At 39.1% G+C, this 13,625-nt stretch overlaps 1 protein-coding gene across 5 annotated transcripts in view; it reads left to right on the forward strand.

Moving 5' to 3' along the window:
* CHCHD3 (coiled-coil-helix-coiled-coil-helix domain containing 3) overlaps positions 1-13,625 on the forward strand; it is a 150,199-nt gene that overhangs the window by 19,510 nt on the left and 117,064 nt on the right. For all 5 annotated transcript variants that reach the window (XM_040546108.1, XM_040546116.1, XM_040546124.1 and 2 more), the window contains exon 3: positions 6,596-6,680. In XM_040546108.1, the coding sequence (XP_040402042.1) occupies positions 6,596-6,680 (85 nt within the window). The remainder of the gene's footprint in view (positions 1-6,595; positions 6,681-13,625) is intronic.

A 13,625-nucleotide genomic window follows, 5' to 3' on the forward strand; every position in this document is an offset into this window, starting at 1 on the left:
AGTGCCTGCTTATGGCTCCCCTTTCGAAGTGGAGTCACAGATTAAATATTTCATCTTTGCCGTTCAACTTAAATCCCTGCTGTTGATATCGAAGGTTTATGTTTGGAATTTAGATATGGCCCAAACTGGCGTGTTTATTAAGTGGAAAGAATAATTTGAGGGGTTGTGCATAGTGTAATACTTGCACGTTATGAATTTGATGGGAGCGTGAGTGGGAAAATATTTTTTTAATTGTGAAGGACTCATGACATATTTATAACCCCATATCTTGACTCTGTGAGCCTACCAGGTTGCTACTGCTCTGCTTCCTGATTCAATACTTCTCGCTGTTAGTGTGCAGTTAGGGATTTTCCTTGTGACATCTTCATTAACTTCAATGTCCGCAAAGCTGCGGTTGTCCTGCTGGTTCCCGAGGCAGACGATGGGGCTGGAGGGAGCCCCGAGGTGCGTGGCCCCAAGGGTTGGTGTTGCTACCGAGGGAATTGCCCCGTTGGGTCAGATCGATGGCTTGCAGGGCCCGATGCTCTCTCTGTTGTCAATACCAGATGCTAGAGGTAAATGCAAGAAGCTCTGTAGTAATTGGGGAATATTTTTTCTAGGGGAAAAAAGTCTTGCTGTCTGTGGCAGTGGTTGGTACATGCATGTCCTCCCACTCCACTTCGTGCATTTTGTAGCCTGTGGTGCTCTTTAGTCTTCCCCCCCCTTGATTTTACTTGCTTTTGGCTTCAAGAATCATAGAATGGCTGAGGAAAGCGGTGCCCGTGGTGCATTTCAAATAATCCAAATAAAATCTTCTAAACGCTGCCCTGTCAGCTTTGCTGTATGGATGTATTTTTTGTAAAAGCAAATATTCCTCTCTGTAAGGAGGCCACTCGAATGACCTGGAGGACACCTGTATGATTCCGTTCTGGGCTTTGAGAGCTTGCTCTCCGAAGGACGTCCTGTTCTCTGCCTAACTTTTTGTTTTTAGCAGGGCTGAATGAAACAACAGCAGATCTGCTTACTCTCCTCTTTATGTAAATTCATTCTCTGAATATTGTTTAGCTAAGTACTGCCTAAAAGACGTTTGATTATATCGAACCTAAGTGTCTCTTCGTTAATAACTTAATGCACCTGCCCTTTCAAGAGGGATTGGTTAAGGTGCCTCCTAGTAAATGCTGTTTCCATTAATGATATTTGGCAATCCCAAGACTAATGAGCGGGCTTCCAGCTCTGCAGGCTCGAGGCTATTTCATTAATTTGTCCATACCTTATTTCTCATTTCTCACGCTAAACCTTTTGAGGCTGCAGGTGTCTGCTTTACCTAACGTATGTTGTTTTTAGCTTTGGGTGCTCCGTTGCCATCATTTTAGTAATTTGCTGAATGTTTTTTCGATAAAGCAGCTGCTTCAGAGTGACAACAAGTTCAGGATTTACATCTTGCGACTAGCGTGGACAGCAAGGGCAAAGAAAATTGGAGAAAATACGATCAAAGTAGCTGAATTGCATGTATCCTTATGTGCCAACCTGCAGTAGATACAGGAGATGTGGTTGTTGTTTTCTTCTCAAGAATTGTTGCTGTCACAAAGGTCTTGGCTTTGCATCCATCCTGCTGGTGTTTGGCTTTTGTGTGTTCCACAATGAAGCACGGGTTGCATCTCTGAAACCTCCACGGCTGTTGGTGACTGCTGAAGCTCTCCCGTACCCCTAATTCCTCGGTCCTCATTGCTTCCTCCCGTGATTATTCAAAGTCTTTTGGACCCTGGAAAACATATCAGCTGTATGCTTTCTTTTTCATCTGATTCTGAAGGATCAATACTGAGGGTTAATTAAATGGCTTTGCATGCTCTTTTAAATTTTTTTTTTTTAAGCAATTGCGTTAGTATTTATGGTGTGGATTACAAAAAACAGTTTCTGTATATGAATGGTTTCCCAAACCATTTAGATAGGTTTTGTGGCCTTTAAAAAAAAAAAAAAAATACAAAAAATCTGAGTGTCTTCCTTGCCTGGAAAGGCATTGAAATACAGCAGTGTGGAGGATGCTGTCACACTTGTGTAACTGCTGATCTGATCTGTGCTCTTTTCAAACTAAAACGCTGTTCCAGCGCAATGTGCCCTCACACCCTTTCCCTCCTGTTGTCTCCGTACCCATCTGAAGGTACGAAGTCAACTGGAACGATCTGATAGAAAATGTGAGCAACTGTGCCACAGCTTTTGTGTTGGAAGTTGCCTCCACTTCCCATTGGGCTTGCCTAGAGATTTTGGCCATTAGATAGGTATTGGATGTAATTTGTGGTTTCTTCAGATTTCTTAAAGCTTTGTTTAAAATGTTAAAGAAGCTGAATGTGTGTGGGGGGGTGTTACTTACCCAAATATACATGTATGTCCTTGGAGTAAATGGAAGTGGTTTAAATAAAAACTGGTTAACTTACCTGTACCTGTATTAAAGTTACATTTTCTACAAGAAGGGTAGAAAATGCCTTGTGCATTTGTGCTGTAACATTAGACATAAATATCCATATCTTGTATCTTTCAAACCTTTCCAGAAAAGTAGGTGGATGCGGAGGAAAGGTCACGTTCCTCCTCCTGCCGGCCATCCAAGTGGCAAAGTGTCCTTGTCCGCTGACACTCAGGGCTTGGTCTGTCAAGCTCCAGACAAGAGCTTTGGGTATTTTTTTATTTTATTTTTTTAAACAGGTATTCTCTGTCTGTGGTGGCATTAAAGGAACAGTTTGGTCGGTCCTTTAAGCAGCGTGTGACCTGCTGCTAGAGCCGGAGCTAGGTGTGAGCGGGGTAATGAGCCCATTGGCAATGCAGCCGGTGGCCCTCGATTTCCATTCTCCTGCAGAGAATGCTGCTTAGCAGACACCTATCAGCGTGCAGATGCTAAGAGGACGGAGTTATTTCTGGCTACAGCGCTGTGGCTTTTGGAGTGCAGTTGCCATTACTGACCATCTATCTAAATTGTCTTGTGATGTGAACTGTGCATTAACACATTCAGACTTGGGGAAAGGTAGAGCTGCATTTTATGCTCTAAGAAAGCACTGGGGTGCAAGTGTGGCCTTCCTCAGTGCAGTTGTCTGAAAATCTTCCAAGTTTCTCTGCTCTGAGATGCACTTCAAATGAGCTTGACGCTGATTTACAGGATCCTGAAGAACTTTTAAAATCCTTAGAGGGGTTGTGGGAACGGCTAAGTAATGTTTGGCAGCTGCCGTGTGCTTATTGTTTCCCGATCGCGCTTATTTCTGCAGTCATCCACCCACCAGGTTCTGATACTCTCTAGTAGTTTAATTGTCCGCTGTTTTTAACGCCCTGTTGTCTGAGCAGAGTTTGTCATCACAGGGAAATGCTATTGAGTTTTACCTAGAACAGTTCCATTTTTTCCGATCCTCTTTCTAATAAATTAACTTTCCTCATTTTAAATGCTTCTTCCCCCAGAACAAACCCCTCCTACTTATAGAACTGCAATTTTTTACTGAAACATCATAAACTTCCCATCTGGGAGCTACCTAATTATATCCTACAATAATTCTATTGAATGATCTATAGCTCCACTTGTATTCCCTATTAGTATCTGCCTGATCGATGCCTAACCTAATCGATTGTTAAGGTCAAACGTCTTTATTGGCTGATGCCTGAATCTCTTCTTATTATGACTTAAAAGACCATTCTCTGCTCTGTTAAACTTCTTGTATTTGTTTTTGCACGGCAGAATAATAAAACTCAAGGTAGAGCTGCTGGTGAACAATATCCTTACGCAACATTTCGTCTGTTCTCAGGTGCAGTATTAAAAGGACATGAAATATTGAGGTATCTGGGTTGAACAGAATGGCAGTAAGAAACACTTGATCATGGCTTTTCAGATTTGTTCTGTGAATAAGGTAGCTGTGATGTGAAATAAATTCCTTGCTTTTACGACAGCTTAATCGTTTCTAAGTGTACAAATGCAGAACCTTAACTGCTTTCATTTTGGCTTATGATGCTTACTGAGGTGTGGGGGAGATTAATGTGTGCTGCCGCACAAAGCCGGGATCCTTGTGCTTGCCTGGTATTTTGCTAAACTTTTTGTCTCCCTTTGACAAGGGAGTTGACTGTGGCTATCTGATCCTTGTTTGGGAACATACAGGTGTGATACAACAGCTCAGTGTCTGTGCAAACGGAGGGTGTGGGCATATCCTCGTGTAGCCTCGGATCCGAAAATGGTGGAAGAGTGATGGCAGTAAGAAGAGAATCCCAATAAATGAGTACTTGCTTTTTTCCTCCGGGGTTTGTGGTAGCAGTCTGTTAGAAGATCCGTGTTTACCTCTGGATTTTCACGCATGCAAGTCTGATTGCAGACTGGCTTCTCACTTGCCGCTCACAAGTGTCCCCTCACCCTTTCCCAGTGCAGCTCCCTCCTCCGAGCATGTGCTGCGTCTGGCAGGGTGGCTGTCGATTCGTCCTGCTTTCCTTGAGATGCCTCTAACTGAATTAGTTGCCCAAGATTCCCTTACAGCCGATGGAGCCGCTTCATTCATTCATAAAGCTCGCTGTTATAAAAGTCTACTTTAGATGGGAAGAATTGCACGCCGGGCTCTATTTAAAGGGAAGGGGCTAGTGATGCTGGGTGGGTAATGTTTGCAGATAAAGCCAGCTCCTGGGGACCAGGTCACTGAGATACGTGGCTGTTTGTCATTGGCTTTTTTTTGTGCATCTCCTTGTTTTATGAAATCGGATCGCTGCCGAATGCGAAATGATTAGCTGGCCCCACAGAGGGGATACAGGAGTGGGAGACTGCCCCGCTTTGTGGTGTGGTCATTAGGCACCTTCTAAAGCACTTCTTTAGATGAAAAGTTGTCCCCCCCCAAAACCCAACAGCGAAGTTGTCTCTGTGAAATGAGGCACCAGCTTGGTGATGGGGGCACTGGAGCATTTATGGCACAGGGGCTCAACCTGCCCATCCCAGGAGGTTAAAATCCCGATGTTCCACTTCTGGGCAAGAGCTTTAAGTATTAGCTTGCAATGGAAGAGGAGAGGCAGTCTCATTCTCCTTGGCCCCACTTTCTGGCTGCTGACAACTGAATGCCACCTCGGTGCCCAAACAATACAAATGCAACCTGTAAGCGGAGTGCTTTGCTAACTGCTTGCTGTCTCGCTGCTCGTTTTACGCTGTCTTAAAATGCAGTTGCTGTTTTTTCCGTACCAAAACAAGTGGTTTTGTTCCTGCTTCTGAGGGCAGATGAAAGGGTTGTATTACTTTTGTGAGTTTAACATCTATACCCTACCGAAATGATGGGCATTTTGGTGTGAGATTGCCTGTCCTGTAGCTCTGTGGTTCCATGAGTGGGATTGGAGCCAGATGCTTTGCAGAAATAATGAAGTTATCCTTGTGCCTGTACTGGAATACAAGAGGATGGCAGAGTTAGAGGTGTAGGTGACCTGGTATTCCGGAGATTTAAGATTAAGGTTTATATTGGTAAGAAACCTGGATACAATTTGATTTCTAATCTTGTTCTACAGCTCTACTGTATAGGAGCAGAACAAAACAACTACAGGAGAAGTCACTCTTATTTAATGCTACAAGTTGACATTTTATGCAAAGTTAGCAGCTGTTCTACTAAAGTTTGTGTAACTTTTACCAATCAAACACAGTTTCCCAAAATGGATGATATAGTTCTTTATTAGTGAGTAACTGGGATTTTGTCTGTTTTATTTCTGCTAGGTATGTGTCAGGTCGCGTTTGGATGGAGATAAAATGTAGGAAACCATTTCCGAAGTGTGCATTTGTGGTTTTTTTTTTTTGTTTGTCTTGGCTGCCACAACCTTTTGGTGTGGTTTCATCTGGAAGTCCAGTGAAACTTGCATGACTGAGAGCTTAAATATCGAAGAGTTACGTGTTCGTAAACAAAATCCTCATGGAAGGCTTTTGGTAGTCTTAGGTATCTTTCAAGCTTCTAAAACTTGGTGGATCTCCTTTCTACCTTTGCGTGGGAAAGTTTATTCATAGACTTGAAGAAGTTGCTTACCTGCTTAAGTCAGTTCTTAACCAGCCTTCTAACTAATTCATCTGATGGAGTCTAAATGAAGAAAATGTATTTTCCGTGTCTGCCAGCTTAGACGAAATTAGGAGAAATTTAGGTAAAAGCTTTTTCCAACAATAGGAACTAAAATATCAATATCTAGGGTGTTGTAAATGCTCTGTTGGGTGGAATATGCATGTGAAAATACTTGATTCATTACATGGGAAGATGTTTCCCTGGTTCCGTATGAATAAAAGCCATCGGTTTGATTTTACTCTTTAGGTCTAAGATTTTTTAGTTACCCCAGATTTTACTTTATAGCAGCATATTTCTTAAGAAAAATGTATTTAATTTAACATTTACCGTATGGTGCTGAATGTTTTTTTTTTAAATTTTCAGAAGGTACTGTTAATTGAAATGTTGTTTAATAAGGCTTAATAAAGCTTTCTAGTGTTGTATATTAAAATTTGAAAGGTGGTTAAACCACAAGAAAATGCTCTAACTGCTTTATAGGAGAAAAAGAAAATAAAATGGTGCACTGTATTCTGCTGTTGTTTCTGTAAGTAGGAATATATTGTGTTCTGTTAACACTTCATTTAATTTTCTTTTAATTGTAGTTAATGATGAAGAACTAAAGAAAAGAATAGCTGAAGAATTGGCGTTAGAACGAGCCAGGAGAGACTCGGAAGCTCAAAAGAGAAGGTTTGTTTGTTAATAACAGTATTTAAAGCAAACATGTACTTAAAGCTTTTATGACTGCTCTTTATCCGTTTATTATAAGCAGTTGAATTCTGTGCCTCAGGACAAAATGGTTGAGAAGACCTGTAGGCTATATTGCTAATTTTGATAGTAAATATATGTTAAAATCAACATATTTTAAAAATATATGTTAAAATAACTGAAATTCCCTGTAAAAGCTGATATAAAATGCTGATCTGAATCCCTTTTGGCCTTATGATCTGGACTTTTTTCTTCCCTAGTCTTTTAAGCTCAATTTTCATTGATTTCTCTTGAGTCCAAAAAGTCACTTTGCTATGTAGAGATAGAAATAGCTCAGGAGCGTTGTAGAGGTGGGTCACTTACAACCCCTCTGTTATATCAAAAGGTAAATTTTAACAGCAGTAGAAATAGTAATTCCTGTTATATCTGTGCATTTTAGATATTTCTCTGTGCTGCAGTGTTTTCAACTGCTTTAATACTCAATATTGCTTAGTGCTTTGAAGATGCAAAGTGCGGTAATAAAACAGTTTATTAGCAGAAAACCTTTTTGGTATCATTCTTGTATATCAATACTTTTTTTATGTGTGTTTTTTCAGAGCGTAGTTATTGCGAAAGAGTCGTGCAGAATGCAGCTGCAGAGCTTGGATGCAGCATTTTAAAAATATTCTCTGTGACGTTAAACGTGGTACTGTGTTAACATTGGCAATTACAAAGTTCCTGTTTGAATTTGACATCCTTTGGCTGGACAGTGAACTTGGTGGACTGGTGTGATAATTCATACTTTCTTTTAGCACTTTTCCTATAAAGGTAGTGTAACACGTAGGATATAAATATTAACCTACGCATTGGCCTGCCCTCTGAGAATGGGAAGAAAGGCTCATTATGATGGATTTTAAAAATTAGAATGTAATTAGTGCTGCTTAAACTGTCTGCATATAGATCAGTTGTTTCCTACACATCATTATATTATTATTTAATTGTGTTAGGTTGATGGAGTATATAATAAATAGGACTATATAAATGTCCCAGAAAATGAGTCAGGCTTTTTTAAAATCAGCAATAAAGGAAATCAATGGAATAGTGAAATCTCTCCTCTTTTGAACTGGGCTTTGACAGGGAAACTTGTGTTGTATCCGAACTGAATGTCAACTGCTCAGATTTCATCTAAACACGTTTACAGTGTGGAATTATTTGTTTTGTAACTTCACTGTTTTGTCACTTGACACTAAATTAATTTAAATTAATAATTCCATAATTTGGTTTTCATTGGATGTGCGTTGGTCTACAAAAGGAAGGAAGCAGGTTGACTTGTCATATACCTGATCTTCTATTTTGTTGTGACTTTGTTGGCTAAGGAAGATGTTACATATGAAAAGGATCGTGTAAAATCTTCCTGTTGTCCTAAAATTAGTTTGAAGAATCTGTGCTTTTGAAATACAAACTATCAAAATAAATTTAAAATAAAAATGCCAACAATAAAATGACAAAAAGTCTTGTTAGCAGCTTTTAAATCATTTCTAGTTTTGATTTTTAGAAATAACTTTACTTTCTACACAGTATACATAATTAAAAATACGCTTTAGCTGAAACGTAGAGGCTCTTTTTATGTTGGATAAAACAGTTTTAAAAGACGCAGGTGTTTACTTACCTATTACTTGGTGTTTTAAAGGTTGAATTCTGTTTGAGGTTTGTGTTTTAAAAGCATTTGAGAAGCATTGCAGCTCCTGCAGACCGTGTTGTTCTGAGAAGGAAGCGAGTGCTGCTCTGTCGACCACTTTAAGAACAGATTTATGTTTTTCAGGATCAGAAATATACCTACCCCTCCTGTTTTCTTCCAGTTCAGAAAGCAGTCTCTCCGTAATTCAGGCGCATGAGGAATGTCTGTGCAATGTTCCTCTTAAAGTCAGGATCCATGCTTTTAGGCCTGCAATTTTCTGTACACCTTCATGTCTCAGTCTTGTGGACGCTCATGTACTTTTAGAGTCAGTCTAATTTGTCATCATTACTGGACTTCAGTTTTGAAGCAAACACTTAAGAGCTAGGTGCATGTTGTTCAGGTGGGATGTTTTGTATCTTGCGTGTCTGCCCAATGCAGAGTACTCTAGGTATATAAACAAGACAAGGTAAAAAGACTACTTTAAATTGTAGTTACTTGTTGAAAGCATGCAAGCATATTGATGCAGTGTTGGAAAACAGAACAAAATCCAAGTTCTCAGCTATACTGTGCTTAAAACATGTATCAGAATAAAGCTATTAACAGAGAACAGTTGATAACATTTATATGTCAATAGTTACACATGAAAAAAGGAAGTAAACGTAGGTTCCATAACCTATATGGAGGATGCAGTGTACAAATGCACCGGTGTTGTTTAAGGCTGGCTGGACTGGGGAGTGGCGGTGTCCCATATCTGTGTTGATAGCATCTCGTAGAACTGTAATTCACAAGCTCTGTGGGTTTGTATTTCAGGCCCTTTGATAGGGAAATGAGGATAATGAAGTCTGACCCCTGAACCTTGACAAGAGATTTGTAACTTTTATCTGGGGAAAACCAAGTCAGAGTGCTCTACTTGTAGTTGAAGACTAGACCTTGCACTTCTGATCTGTTAAAAATGCAATTTGCTGACCTACTGCTTTTCTTTGTAGACTGTCTTTTAAATCCCTTACTGATGATATGTGACACTGAGATCCATAATTAAAGCTTCTGTGGTTCTGCATCCATTTATGATTTTTTTTTACCAAAGATGGTGCATTTTGAATGTTTGTTTTCATTCCTTTCTTGAAAACATTTTTTCTTATCTTTAAGTGTAAAGACATTTAAGCGTAAATATCTGAAACTTGCAACTGTTTGTCGTCTGATTGCAACTGCCTAATGGCTAATTTCAATACTGTTTGTATGCAGAGTATGACCACGTTTTGATCTGATTGCAAAGTGTGTTCTTCTCGTTTAAGGGAGAATTTTGTAACTTTAACTTTCTTTATAATTTATTTATTCACACATACATATATAGTAAGAGTACTTCAGCTCTACTTTTTAAAGTTAAGATCTGTCCTTATTTCTGGGATTAGAACCGAAGGCTGACTGTTCAGCTTGCATTATTGGTGGCATTAAAATACATTCATAATACATCAATTCCACAGTTCTTGTTCAAGGGGACTTTGAATAATAATAATTTAGACCCAACTTTAGACTATGTGCCTAAATGGCATGCCCACTGATCTTTCAGGTATTTGAGAATGCTGCTTCGTCTTTTTAATCTCTTTTGTGTGATTGAATATGGTTATAAACCTGTATGCTTCTTTGCTAGGGATATGGAGCTTGATGAAACCTTTGGCTCTGTGAGAATCGGATGAAAACCAGGAGGCACCTTAGGAACTTAAATTTCCCCACAAATAATGATGAATCTTTCCAGGATTTTCTTCCCTCAATTTGGAAGTTCAAATTAGCAGCAGTGGAAACATAACATAAAGGTTAATAACCACCATCAAGGTAATGTGTGGGGCTTTTGGTCTGTTGGTGGAAATTTGAGCACTACCAATGGCAGAACTTCCGTATATCTAACTTTACTGAGCCAGGACACCACCTCATCTCACTTACTGTTTATACAGTCCTGCTAATGGACGAACATTCCTGGAAGTGCTTTAATAAATCTGCCTTTTGGCAGAATTTCCCCAGGGAATACATCCACTTATTCTGATAGACTGGATGAGTACAGTCACTGTCCATAGAAGTCTCTTTTCTTTCCATCTTCTTAAGTGAAAACAATGTTTATCTTCTCAGAAATGAGCAGAGTTGTATGTGAAGGAATGATCTGCTGGGTGGTGTTGGAGAAGGGGTATTGGGATCTTTGGTTGGACTAGTAGGTTCTTGTGCTCTCTGGGCAGTTAGGACCATTCAGTCCTGAATTTCACTGCTCAGTCCTGAATTTCACAATAAAACCATATTAACTGCAAACCCTGCTGAAGAGTCAAAGTTGATGCTAATTTATTCGTTCTTTTACACAGCCTAGCTATTGTTTCTCACTTCAGTTTTTGAACATTAAAGAAGTTTTATCTTGAGTCTTTTCATTTCAAAAAGTTAAATTGATAATTATTCAAATGCAACAGAATTTGCAGTGACTGCATTAGTAGATGTGGCCAGTTAATGTGTCAGAGCTTCAATCTTATGATAATATTCAAGGTAGTTTACAGGTTGTAATACTTTGAGTATTAGAACAAAAGTAGAGTAATATTATTATTATAGTTGGAAATGATAGAGAACTTACATTCTGAACAGAAGAGGGAAGAGTAATGTGCCTTTTCCTCCTAGAGAAAATATATTCTCAGTCTGTTTTCCATTTTATGTCAATACCTACCAATACTATGTCCTATCCCTGTAGTGTTACAGAGAAACTCTGCTCTTTATAAGGTTTCTTATTCCTGAAATCAGAGTCCAGAGTCCAAGTCGGTACCTTAATGATGTGTGTGTGGCTTACTGGGCAATTACTTTTGGCACTTTAAAAAGGCTTTTTGGGTGTGATTTTTGTTGCTACCTCTGTTGTGTATGGATCCTTCAGACCAAATGAAAAAGCAGGCTTTTGGCCCCTGTGAAATACATGCCACAACCTCTGTTACACAGCTCTGGAAGAAAAGATTCCTAAAAATGAGAGAATAGGCACAAGAACCTGAGTTTGACATTCGTGACAGGTAAGAAAAGATAATTGTTGACATAGTTTCTTTTCCACTAAGTTCTTAACTTCTTTTCTCAAGTGTCATAATAGAAAGAGATGCCAAATTTGTGAAACTAGTTATTTGCCATGACACGAAATCATACAAAATATGACAACGAAACTTCCGAATCCTTTAGCTGTTTGGATTTCTTCCTGGGGTGTAGTCTTACAGACATGGATCATTATGCTATGTCTTGTCACAGCTGTTGTGCTTTATTTGAATCATTTTGTTAATGAGAGAGTCTTAAATAGCTTTGCCGTGTCAAAAGAGAAGTAATTAAGAGCATTTAGAGTAGAATAGCAGAGTTCAGTTGGAAGGGATCTACAAAGATCATTGAGTCCAATGGCCTGACCACTTCAGCAGGGCTGACAGAAAGTTAAAGAATGTTATTGAGGGCATTGTCCAAATGCCTCTTGAGTGCTGACAGGCACGGGGCATCAACCACTTCACTAGGAAGCCTCTTCCAGTGCTTGAGACTGAACGAGATGGTGCCGTGGCTCATGGACTTCAGCTACAAGAAGCTGCTTCTGGTCAGCAGATGCACCTGCTCCATCGAGATCTGCAGAGGGGTTTGCACAACTTACTGGGCCGGTAGATAGGGGACAACGTGACAGTAGTAAGTGAGCCCTAGGGATCACAAAATGCACATTTGCAATACAAAAAAAAAAGTGTTAGGATAAAGGCATTTATTTTATCAATCTTTATCAATCAAACTTTATCAATCATGAGATCTCCAGTTTTCACTGTTGTTGTGCCTCAGCCTTTGTGGCTTGCTCTGTTTGCCTTACTGCTAGAATGTGGTACTGCAACTGTTGGACTTTCCCTGTTAACCTAAGTATCTGAATCTAAATTAGATATATTACTATAATATAGATATTATAGATGGTATATATTATAGTAATATATAGTAACATATGTAGTATACATAGTAATATTATAGTAATAATAGGTTGCTTTTTGCCTTTTCTCTGCTTAATCTGGACAAGCTCAGCAAATATGTAGTATGTTTCCTAATTTCCCAAGAGGTCAATTTGTATGAGTAAAATATGAGTAAAAACTGTAAATGTTGTGGCTCTGGAGAACAAGCGTGGGGGAGGTAGCTGACTTTTTCTCCTCTGATCTTTAATGTGCAAATTGAAGTTTATCTGCCACATACTTTGTTCTTGAATATAGAACTAGAACTACTCATTTATCAGAATGTATGATGCCATGCTGATGGTGCCTGATAATTTTTTTATAAAGAGTTTGCATTACGAAAGGCGGAAGAAAAGATACCTTGAAAAAATGTTGTTCACTTTTACTATCATCAACATAATGATAAAAATTTTAGCTACTGTCAACCTTGTTAGACTACTAGATGCCTCCATTGAGATGTACATAAAAATACTTAAATAAGAGGCAAATGAAGTATGTGATTTCCCACAGAAACTTTTCATAAATGAATACTTAGCATTTTTCCCCCCTGAAAATCAAGGAGAATTCAGCCTTATTTATTTTGCAACTCATTTAGCGTGGGCTGATTATATTTGCGAGCTTTCAGTAGCTTTTGCTTGAGAAGTGTTTCCGGGCTTCCACTCTTTCTATATAATTTTGCACATGGTAAATATAGTTATATGTAGATCGAGGTGTTTTTGCAAAATGCTGGTGCTTGACAGTCCGTTTAGTATTGCAGAAAGTTTATTTTGTTCAGGTCTTCGATATATATCTGCATATAATTTTGTTATCATGCTAAGTGTATGTTCCTGTGCAGTTTGCTGATGTACGAGTGTCCCAAGAGCCCTTCCCTATGTTTAGTTGTGCTTGAATTGTCCTACATTAATCTCCCATGATTCCAGCATTTGTTTCATAGAGTAACAGTACCTGCTGTAAGTAGGAATTTTCAGGTAGGGAAGGGCTTAAAGTAGGCTTTTGTTTGGTCAGTGGCCCTTCAGTAACTGTTTCTAGGTCAGCTCTAAAATTGTTTATAAGACACGACGAAGATAGAAATTTAAAGGAACCAGCACTGAGCATTATGTAAACGTTGCTCAGAATCTTATTTAAAAGGATCCGATGTTTGTAGAAGTTACAGTAGTATATGAAATACCTTTTAAAATCTCTGTTTAGATGGTCTCAACCCTGAAAGCTCAGTTCTATTTAAATAAGGGTCATGGCCAGGGGAGTTCTACAGACAAACGTTTCTGGTGTAGCCTCCACCAAAGCCAGCTGCTCAGCAGGGATGAA

This window comes from Cygnus olor, chromosome 1 (assembly GCF_009769625.2).
Source record: "Cygnus olor isolate bCygOlo1 chromosome 1, bCygOlo1.pri.v2, whole genome shotgun sequence".
NCBI lineage: Eukaryota > Metazoa > Chordata > Aves > Anseriformes > Anatidae > Cygnus > Cygnus olor.